The 12446-nt window shown below is 32.6% G+C and overlaps 1 protein-coding gene across 1 annotated transcript; it reads right to left on the bottom strand.

The window, feature by feature from the left end:
• Window positions 1-931: 931 nt before the first annotated feature.
• On the bottom strand, window positions 932-11933 carry LOC138328398 (membrane-associated progesterone receptor component 1-like). Its single transcript, XM_069275189.1, has 3 exons — window positions 11282-11933; window positions 7710-7865; window positions 932-5669 (listed from the first exon to the last, which is right to left on the bottom strand). The coding sequence occupies exons 1-3, from the start codon at window positions 11595-11597 to the stop codon at window positions 5551-5553; spliced, it is 591 nt and encodes a 196-aa protein (XP_069131290.1). The 5' UTR covers window positions 11598-11933; the 3' UTR covers window positions 932-5550.
• Between the last annotated feature and the right edge of the window lie 513 nt (window positions 11934-12446).

Genomic DNA, 12446 nt, shown 5'->3' with positions numbered 1-12446 from the left:
ACCAAACAGACCCTAATTTTTTACCCCTGACCCTAATTTTTTTTCCACTTTTCTATGAAAAAAAATTACAGTCAGGATTTTCGATCTCAGACTCCAGTTCCGGCCATTAATTTCGAGTTAGAGACACTAAAAAAAAATTAAAAATACTACCAACCAACCCTAATTTTTTTGCCAATGTAACCCTAAACAGACATGTTTTTTTTTGGCCTCATTAAATTTGACTGGTACCTACTGTAGCATCCCTTTTAACAGGGTGTGGATTCCAAATTATGAAAGTGATTGGGTTGACCAACCCGAATTGAAGGTCATTGGGGAACTTCTGCATGTGTAAACTTGAAATTGATAAAAACTTCTTTGAAAATCCCTTATTATTAAAGCACCAAGTTAAACTATACATGTGACTAATAAAAATGCATGAAATACATAGAATTATGAAATGCAATTCTCTTTGAGATAAAATTGGTAAAAAAAACCTGAGAGCACTTGAGAACTAACAAATTATTCCATGTGAGCATAATGCGTGTTGGAACTTTCAACAAATTTCACAGCTGATATTGGTCTGCATTGTAGATTTGTTCAAGGTTAGGTTAAACTGTTTTCTACATACATGTACTGTATTTGACTCAATAAGTACCCCTCCTTTTTTGAGACGCTTATTTTACATACATTGACTTATAAGTACAGACGAACTACGAAAAAAATGAAGATATCCATATAATATTCTATTATAAATTCAGTATTGGCTTACTCTGTGAAAATTTTGTGGAATGTAAATTTTTCGGTCCTTTTAGGTATCCCATCATTTTTTTCCAATTCTTCGGTGCTTATTGGTTAAGTCGAATACATTACATGCTAGTTCATAGTTGTATCAAGAAAAGCAATGCTGCTACAGCTGGTTATGGTAAAACAAAGAGAAGAAAAACACACCAACGAAAATATAAGAACCACTTTTACTGAATCAATGACAGAAAAATACAAGTTCATCTCAACATATTTATACAAGATTGCATTTACATATCAATATATACACATGAGCTGTTTAACTACAAACTTCATCAACTGTTGGTACAGCTTTGTTGACAGAATCATATTCCAGTGAATGAAATGACTCCTAATTAATGGTTTCATGGAAGATTTATGAAAACCATTAGACAAAGATGTTATTTCCTTTAGCACATCTACAGATACTCTCATCTTCATACAACCAGGGGGAAATTAAATCATTACTGATATATAAAGAACTGTGCTTCTGAAAGATATATCAAGTCTGGTTGAATATAAAAGTCTTGAGTAAAACAAATGAATGAAGCTTCTATAAAGATCCAAAACCTCTCGGTAAAAGTAAAAAAATATTTTTATTAACAGAGTTACTTCCCCTTGATCATGATACAATCAGTTAAGCATTGGTTACTATAATATGTTTTCTGTGTTAAAAATCACCAGATAGACTTTCTCATTGCCTTATATTCAAGTACACACACACCATCAGATTACTGAAGGAATGGATACATTTTATCTCCCATTCATCAATACCTTGTCTTCACTTCCAACCAAATTATGGCATTGCATGTACCTTTCAGGGGAAAAAACCATCACAAAAGTATCACAAAAAATAAATATAATGTGCCTTATTTGAAAGCATGAGACCTTCATATGATTGGAACGTTACAATATTTAAGGCAAGAAACAATGCATGTTAATAGTGAATCTAAAATTGATTTCCAAAAGATAACTGAACAAGTAAATAACTTTTTATTTGCCCATACAGAATATTATTAACATAACTTATAAACACAGGAATTTATTTCACACAGTTTGAAATATGCATATAATTTCTAGTAGGTTTCATTTCGAATGAAATAATTAAGAAATAAATAAAATAATATTAAATTGTTAAAGATACTTCACCGCTGACAGAGCATAAATGATATTCATCACTTGAACAATAATTGGTGTTTAATCGTGTCTATATGTGTATAATTAACACAAAAAATAATAAATAAAATAATATTTTCTTTTGCCTTCGGTGAATGTGCAATCAGTATTTCATTCCATATAGGATATAGTGCCACAGAATTTTTTCGCGATGTAATTAATTATATTTTGTAATTTAACATGAAGTTAACTTAGAAGCTCAAACTTTCCAATATGGCAATGGAGTAAAGAAAGTAACTTTTCTAACTGATGAAAATTATTAAATTGTCTGCTACTGTTTTTGTTAGTGAAAAAATACCATTTGTCAGCGGTGGAGCATGTGCGAATCTTTAATGACCAATTATAAATGGGAAATAATTTAAGATAAGATTGAAACATGTACACTGGTCTCAATTGTTGTCAGACTGTCCACAGGTAGATGAGCTAAGTATCAGCTAATATAAACTTACTCCAACATTTTTAGAAATGTTAAATGATAACCCAATGTTAAAACAGGTGAAATGGTCATGTGATCAAAAGCGTTAAGATATATATACATGTAATGTAAAACCTCAAAAGTATCAATGAAGGTGCACAAGTGTACAAGGGGCATTAACAACGAATTCACTGCCATGTTCATTCAGAAATGATAATAAGCTCCTCTCAAGATATAAAATAATCCCCGATCTTCACTAAAGCCAAAACAGAAACACAAGAGTTTAAACAAAACATACATTATGTAACTGTACACATCAGAGCTTACTTTAGGATAAATGTATTATCATTTTTCGCCCATATAAGAGATCTTATCAGAAAGGAATGTACACTATACTCCACTCTCACACTGCCTGATGGTATGTACCTTTAAACTTAATAATTGTTTCTATTAAGAAAGATCTTGTATAGCAAGAACTAGAAAGCATCACTTTAACAGAAAATCTACAGTATTAAAATACAAATCAGAAGATGACTGGAATCTTTATTGTTCATTTTATGTTTGCTTTAATTTAAAGTTTATCATTTAATTTCCTTGTGATATACCGTAAATCTTTAAAAAAAAATTATTTTGGTATTCCATGTTGAATTGAAATCAAAACTAATTACACTTTAAAGTGATATGGTTTATGAAAAAATAACTCTGGACTTTTTAAGAACAAGACCATCGTTATAAATGGTCCCAAACAATACAGACAGAAAAAATACATTAATAATCAAGCACATTTATCAAATACCTTCAAAAATTGAAACATAAAATTATCCAAAGCTCGTGTCTATTTATTTGTTTAGTAGGTCAAACATTACAGTGTCGTGCATTACATGCATTTTACTACACAGGGACCTGGCCCGAATTTCTTACCAATAGTTGTTATATATACCATATACAATATTGCATCTATAATGTACATTAATACTGTTAGTTAGAAATTAGTGCCAGGTCCGTGTTTTACTACACGCTAGAATCCACATTACTCCATCTTTTGTTTTGATTTTATTCTGCCATTCTAGAAAAGCATTTTTTTTTTAATTTTAGCTAATACTGAAATAGTCTTAAGCAGCAGTGTTATAAAATTACAAATTAATATTAAAAAAAATTTAGACAGACATGAAGGAAATCTCAAGCAAATATATTAAATATTTGTGATCACTTAAAATTTATTTATTTGAAGTACAACTTTACCCTAGAATCTTGAAGAATTCCTTAACATTTGCATACATGTACTACTTATAGTAATTAGCATTAACAACAATTCTTATCAACTTAGATATTTTTTTCAAAAAAAGGAAATTGATGTAGGGCGTTTCATGTATGAACTCAAAGGGACCACATTATATTTCAAAACATGATAGGCACGATAATAATGATATATATATCTGTCAACAATGATTTATTTATTATGTATGTACAGTATTTACATCACTTATAACAATAAGTTACAGTAACAACTTGTACAACGAGTTACTTCCCTTAAATAACTAAGCAAAACGAGTTGCTTCCCTTAGATAACTAAGCACAATGAGTTACTTCCCTTAGATAACTAAGAACAATTGAGTTACTTCCCTTAGATAACTAAATAAAAGCATCCATTTTCCCTCTCCCTACAGTATGCACTTTACTTCCTGGCATTAAGACCATGTTGAAGTTCTATCACTTTCCAATACAAAATCAGCAGTATTTTCATACAGTACTTTAAAAACAACTTCACAGTATTCTTCTACCTTCTTCAATTCCTTTCCTTCGTGTTACAGTAAAAGAAAAAATGAAATTAAGATTTACTCCAAATAGCATTTATACTATATCACAAAAAACAGAGCATGCAAAACTAAGTATGTATCAAAAATTAATGAAAATCAGCAGGTGTTAATATTAATTGAAATCAAGTTTATTGAAACCAATTTAATTAAGGTATATTACTTATTAATATAAATGACCAGCAAAAACACCCTGTTACCTAAACTAAACATAATCGATGATGTGAACTTTTCTTTGTTTCCTTACATTAAAATCTCTGAATAAATAGAGCTACAAACTCATACAAGCAGCCATCAATAATCTGCTTTAGAGTCAATAGAATCATTCAATGGATCATATAAATAAATCATTGGAAATTTTTTTTGACATTCATCTATCTGAAAGGGACTCATAATCTATTCTTAGAAATATACAAATCAGTACTGTCAGTCACAACATAATCAACATTTAGTTTCTTTTAATTTTGTGATGATGAATTTGATTATATAATTATTTACAAAAAAATATATGAAACAAGCAGGTTACATCTATAAAGCAATCGGAACCATTTCATGGCCCCCATAAATGACTAAAGCTAGCAAATTAGTTATAGGACAATTAACTTTATCAAATATTAATATGAATGTATGGCTCCTTGATGAATAATGTGATGATAATGACAAAGATGAGGAAAATGATGAAATTGGCACCGTCATAAAAATGACAAATATATCCATTCTGCACTATACACTTGATTTCCCTTTGTCTGTCTTTATTTCTAATGATAAATTAAGCTAGAAATGAATTAATCTATTGAAAACATAATATAATATCAAGTAAGTTAACCAAATTTTTAAAGAACCAAAATGAATAAACCAAAAATGCCCAGCTGCGTTGAATGTTGTATATTAGTGTCAGCTTTCTTTGACAATAAATTAATCCTTCAATTTTTATGTATTACATTTTTTTTCTTCTCTCTTACACAAAAATTCCTATTCTGTCTTTGTATTATACAGAGTTATCTGCCCTTGGGTGTGGGTATTGATTGTGACGTTATGTGCTTGAGAGTGACACGCCATACTTTTCAGAGAAAACGATCATACATGTCAATGGTTTCCTATATCTGCAAGGGGGATAACTCTGCAACATACAAAGACTTAATTATCATAAAAAAATCTCTTCATATTAAAAAAAAAATAAAAAAAATAGAAGATTTATTTGTACACAACTCACTTGTAATGATTGAATTATTTTGGTATAATAAAACAAAAGAAGTGATAATTCAACGTGTGTAATACTGATGAAGGGAAAGCGTATCAGTTGATCTCCATATGCCAAGAGACGGACGAAATACATTTGTACACCACCATGCAGCAGAGCATTTCCTTTCACACCAGACAATGATCTCAGTCATTTTTCTTATCTGTATCTTTCTTTTCTTCTGATGACGGCTCATCTTCTGTGTCAGTGTAGTCTCTAGGTTCCTCGCCGGGACGCAGTAGTTTACCTATATAGTCATATTTTTCTGAAAGTAGTAGACAATGTACAATATTAAGAATGTGGTTTTATGAAAACGAGAGAGAAAATGATGACAACATTTTACTGTACAAATAAATTATAAACTGCATTATTATCATGATTTCATAGCCATACAGCATCCTGTTTGGGCGGGCTGTCTACTTCATTGTACTTTATTATCCAATTTTCAATAAAAAAAGAAATTTAGTTCTTGTTTTAAAATCTGATCATATTTTCCTGTTTGTGTTAGGTCATTTTTCAAGGCCAAGCCAAGAACGAGCAGGAAAAAAGCCCCCTTATCAATATATTATTATGTATCATCGACAGATATCATTGTCATCTTTACTGAAAAATACAGTAGGCGGGTATGTTTAAGCCTAGTCCGCTAAACCTGCCTATATTATAAGGCTTTTTTAATTTTTTTTTTTTTTGCCTAATATATTATATGTTAGGCAAAAAAACAAAAAAATTAAAAAAGCCTAATACAATAGGCAGGTTTAGCGGACTAGTTTAAGCCAAATGCAAACAATCGTACATATATATATATATTGACAAGGCAGGGTTTGTGTTACGTCATCCATGTCCTTTTTAAGCATAGAAAATTAAAAGGCCCCACACCTTTTTTCTCAATTTCTCCCATATTAAAGAAAGGGGCATTTAAAGGGACAATTCACTCAGGCTGATTTTGTTTTACATAAATATAACCAAGAAGTGAAATATAGTACCCATACCCGAGCCAAAGTCATGCACATTAACAAATGAACTACTTAACCACTGAGAAGGTGATAAGAACTACTTAACCACTGAGAAGGTGATAAAATGATTTTTAGGCAAGACAATTCACCTAATAAGGTAAACACACTACTGTCAGAGCGATTTGAGCAGTTCTAGACAAAAGTTGCATTACTCTACGAGCAAGGGACAGGGTTCGGCATACAAGAAGTTTGACACGATGTATAATGGCGGACAGCGAGCGAGGTATAAATTTTTCACTCATATGTCCTTTTCAGGCATATCACAGTAAAACTGACTGATCTAATTTCCATAAGAACTGGTTTTTTTCCCGATATATGTACAAATTTTAATGTTCTCTTAGACTGAATTGTCCCTTTAAACTGAGGAAACCCTCATTTATGGAACACTCATAATTTATAATTAATAAATAATGCAAAAAAAGGTAAATGATTGATTTTAAATTTAAGTTGTTTTTATTGAAAAGTGCATTATTTTAAACTACATAGTACATGTATGAAATTGAATATGTATCCTGATTTTTCTCCCTGAGATTATATTCCGTCTTTGCATATTACAGAGTTAGCTCCCTTGCTGGTAGGTATCGATTGTTACGTCATCATTTTGAGACTGAGAGCACAATATATTAATTCATGTCGTTTTCTCTGAAACGAATGACGTTACGCTCGCAAACACAGGACGTCACAATCAATACCTACCCGCAAGGGCAGATAACTCTGTAATATGCAAATACGGAATAATTATCACAGTTAATAAAAGATCTGGAGACAGGTTATCTGTAGAATATATATATAAGACTCTTTCATATGTGGATATGAAGGATAGGGATATTCTACCTGAGGGTCACAAAATGTAGTAAAACCCGAGGGTGCCGAGGGTTTTGCAACATTTTGTGATCCCGAGGGTAGAATATCCCTATCCTTCATATCCACTTATGAAAGAGTATTTTTCTTTCATACCACGACGTTTTACTGCAATTTTACAACTATAATATCCCGCCATTTTTAAATAAATTCGAAGAAATCCACGACTGGAAGTCAATTTCCATACATGAAAAATTACGTGATATTTTCAACACAAATTCCGTTGCTTGCATCTTTTATAGTAAAACCAGTCAATTTTGTGAAAAAAATGTTAAAATTTTACCGAGGAAATAGAGATTTTGTTGACGCCGTGACGTCACGAGGCTTTATTGCATGGGTAGCCATGCAATACAGCCTCAGGCGACATGAGTGTATTGCCCTAGACCAGCCAGTATTACACGTGTAGGTATGAAAGAAATATATTCAATTACCTGTAAATTGCATTTCCCACTCTCGTACACTCTCCATTTGCATTGTAGTTAGATCTGACAAATCATCAAACTCATCTTTGATGGCTTCTTCTGTCAATGAAAATAAGGCCAGTCCTCTTGATGCATCCCTACCAGCAAACACTGCATATGGTCCTCCTTTATTTAGAAAGAAATCACCCAGCCCTAAGTTCTATATTTATATTTAACCATTTTGCACAAAAATTAATATTCTCTCAACAACCCTGACTGAGCCAAAATTATCAATGCTTTTTAAAGGATTAAGTAATTTTAGGCTAACTGATTTTAATAAATAATTGAAAACTGAGCGGTTAAATTCAATAAATTCATAATCGACACTAACCGATTATAGGTGATCATTGATAATGAAATCTTCAGAGCATTTTTGAGGTTTACATTTAATTTGAAGTTATGGAAAATATGATAGGTGCCTGCAGCTGGCTATTATTGACAGTTCATGGAAAAAATAATTGTGTGCATGTGTTTTTTCTACAAAATTGTTTGAATGGAGCTCTATATATTGTACATGTGAAATGAATTGGTACAAACAGATCTTAATGTATATATATGTACAGTATAAATATTGATGATGTATTTTGTGGAGGAGTGAGAGTTACAATCCATATATGGTTCTCCATCTCTCTTCAACTTTTCAAGGTATTAAAATGCCGCCCAGCCAGTTCATATATGGTGTAGCATGTCATTTGTGTCACCAACACAAGAAATGTTTCAGAATTTATCTGTGTCAGACAAATCTGGCTACCTTGTGCATGAGCTGTATGTTAAATCTAAGCTATAATATATATATATATCTGTTTTGGTGTATTTGTATATATGGGCCCCTGAGGTCTGACTATTGTTTTGTGCCAGCTTCAATAGCAGCAGGGAACCTGATGGTGTAGGTACGTACGTGTCTTCATATGACATATGTCTTATGCATATAAACAGACCCAAAGCTTATAAATTAAAGGGTCATTGATATACATCTGTAGAAAAGAAACACTAAGGACCTATGATTGAGCATTAACCACGTATCACACACGAACCATTTCCTTTATTAACTTCTATATCATGCACTGAATGAATTTTATCAGTAAACAAGTCTTGTGGTTCTACTGCTGAATATATATTCTTATCCACTTTCTGAACTATACTCAATCAAGGATTTAGATGACATGGATATAAGTCACTCAGGGATTTGGACAAATATGTCGCGAGCACTTTTGTCTTTTTTGTGCACTGTCCAATATCAGCTTTCACAACCTTTGATTAGCCTGCGTCTTGCATGGTGTTCAGTAGTGTAAAGAGACAGTGATAAATCCTAATCACATATTATTTATACTTTAGTATAGGCTACAACACAATCATCCTAATTATAACGAGATTTTGACTTGTCCAATATTAGTAAGATTATTAAATCTTGATAATATCATGGCATGTAATACTCTGAAGCAGAAGACGCTATTTGTCCGATACACATGCTTCCATCATTATCTATCATTTTCAGGAATACATAAATATGTTAAAATATTTATTTAAATCTTGGACATAATGAGTAATGATCAGTTGATGGGTCATCAAACTAAATTGTGTTATAGGTTATAATTATGTACATTTGTATCTAACCTGCTGCCCCTATTGCATGATCGTAAAAGGCGACTAAATTTAGGATCTTATCTTTTCTCTTCTTCCTAACTGACTTTATCTTTCCTAATGCCTCCCTTGGCACCGCCTCACTTCTGGCCTTGAGTTGAGCGTTCGCCCCTGTGAGGAAGGCTCTGGGTTCTGTCCCCTGGCCGAGACACACCAAAGTCTATAAAAATGGTAGTTTCTGCTCCTGCTTAACACTCAGCATACAGGGAAACGGGACGACTGGTTCGCCTGTTGTCAGTATAATGTGACTGGGTGGGGTGTGTTGCTTGGTGTCTTCGGCGGCATGCTTCAGTGATATAGCTAGTGTTGGGAATCGGTTGTAAAATGGTAATCGATCATCGGTTTAGGACAATTTACTAATTATCAATTTTATAATCGGATGCTATTTATAGAAAGCTCTCCTGTATTTATATATTTCATCTTTTAGTTTTTCTGAAGAATTTTAGAAAGATATCCACTGAACCAACAGTCATGAAGAAGTTTTTCTTTTTAATTCAAATTCTTGAGTATCTATGATGTTTAAAATATTTTGATATGTGGTTTTGCACTGATATATAACATAATAAAGGTTCAGAACAGTATAAGATAAGCATGAGTTATCTCCCATTTTAATAATCGATTATTACCTTTCATAATTGATAGTCTTTGGAAAAATCATAATCGATCGATCATCGATTAAAATCGAGAATCGGTCCAACACTAGATATAGCACTATAAAAAGGGCAACAGTTCCACTATACAAGGAGACACAACATGACTATACCGCAGTCTCCCATAAAAATGCACCTCGCACAACATACACGCAACACCGCATACATGGGAGGCCGTCCTTACATGACCATAGCTGTTAATAGGACGTTAATAAATCAAACAAACAAACAAAAATCTAACCAAAGGAGTTTGACGTTCTGTCAATTATATATATATATATATATAAAACATACCCCAATATATCATATAAAAACACTTTTATAATCATATAAAAACACTTTTATATAGGATATATTTTTTTTATGTATGTATACCTTACTATATATATTGACAAAACGTCAAACTCCTGTGATCTAACAGAACATCCTAACTTCGAGCTAGAAAACTACATTCGATCTCGCAGTCAATCCACAGGGTCATGTATAGCCATGCATCATAGCCATTGTTTATTTTTTTTTATGAATGTATATATTGTTGATATGGATATAGATGCTTACAGGATGCATCCATCAATGTGTCCTAATAAATGTATATAGTCTCTATATGAAAAAATAGCCAGAAATACATGTTATTTATATGTATTTCTGGCTATTTTTACATATAGAGACTACATGGCCCTGTGGTCAATCAGTCCTTACTAGATTGGGCACATGTAAATTTATTGCTATTATAGCGATATATAGCTATAATAGCTATTCATACTCATAGCTATACATAACTAGCGAAAAACATCATTTCTGGAGATAAAAATGCTTGCGCTCAAAACTGACTCCTGAAACTTGCAGGGAATGTGTATAAGGATAATTTGAACACTAAAGCAACCACTTTTCGTTCGAAACAATAGAGCAAAAATTAACTTAATTAGCTTAATTATATCTCATCAAAACTGCTTTCAATATGTTTGAATGATCGTTATAAACAACCACTGCAAGTTTCAGGGGTCGGTTTTGAGCGGAACCATTTTTATCTTCAAAAATGTTATTTACCGTGTATAGCTATAAATAGCTATTATAGCTAAATATCGCTATAATAGCAATGAATTTGCATGTGCCCAACCTGCTTACAGTCATTTAGCCAACAGCAAAATATTTCCAGCTCAATGAAATTATTACTGGTCATGGATCTCTCACGTGAACCGGCACATTTTTTAGTATCGATGACGTAATTTTCAATCTGTATAATTAACTCACCTGGACCATAAAATCGTTTCCCTCTCGTTACGTCGAACACTTTTGTATTGACTGCTACCAAAACCCTGCCATCTTGACCTTTGCCGTCATATTCACGAAGCTGTTCAAGTGTAAAGTCCCTTTTCTTCATCTTCGGTAATTCAGGTTCTGGAGGTGGAGGTGCGGCAGATTTCCGGCTACTCGAAACGATTTTATAAAATAAAAATGCACATATTCCAAGTAACGCAATGTTCAATGGGCTTCCAAAAAGTTCTGAAACAAACCGGGCCATCATACCGCTTGTTCCCGCTTCCGAGCTTGCAGCATCATCCGCCATTTTTAGATCGACTTTGTTTATGATCAAAGGTGAAGGTCGGATTTCATTTGATGACGACTAAATTTCGACTACAGTCAAAGGTACCGGTCAAAAAAATCCGGATTATTATGGCGAACTAATTTATTGGTCATATGATATTAATAACATGATCGATACGGTGAAAGTAGGTCGATTAATTTGATCTAGATGTAAATGTATAAGCAGAGTATAAGGTATAGATAATATTATTTATTTATTACTGTACTGTACAATATACTATTTGGTCATTTACCGGATCAACATTGTTCCGTACGTACGTAGCTATAATGACAACTTGGATTGCCATAAAGTTAAGAGAAAGATTTGTTTGTTGTTTGATTAATTAATGTCCTATTAACAGTTATGGTCTTGTAAGGACGGCCTCGCATGTATGCCGTGTGTTGCGTGTATCTTGCGCGAGGTGCGTGTTTTGCCGGGAGACTGCGGTATATTCATGTTGTCTTCTTGTACATAGTGGAACTGTTGCCCATTTTATATGTAGTGCTGTATCACTGAAGTATGCCACCGAAGACACCAAGAAACACACCTCACCCGGTCACATTATACTATATATAATTTATTAATGATTAAAATATCTTAATCTTGGAAGCATTAGGAATTGGATAAAAGTTTTAGATGGTAAAATTTTAGATTGCTAGATCATTCGGCAAACCTCGGCCGATTCGGGTACCCTACAGATGCCGAATGATTGCTAGCTCTGCGATCAATCAGGGTGGTATTTTTTTTATTGTGCTGGTGATTTAGTTATTCGCATTAGAAATAGCAGAAATATTGTTGGTATAAATGTATACATTTGTAGTATTTTAAATT

The sequence above is a fragment of the Argopecten irradians genome, chromosome 7 (assembly GCF_041381155.1).
Source record: "Argopecten irradians isolate NY chromosome 7, Ai_NY, whole genome shotgun sequence".
Taxonomy (NCBI): domain Eukaryota; kingdom Metazoa; phylum Mollusca; class Bivalvia; order Pectinida; family Pectinidae; genus Argopecten; species Argopecten irradians.
Note: the sequence above shows the minus strand (reverse complement) of the source record. Positions and strands in the feature narration are given on the sequence as shown.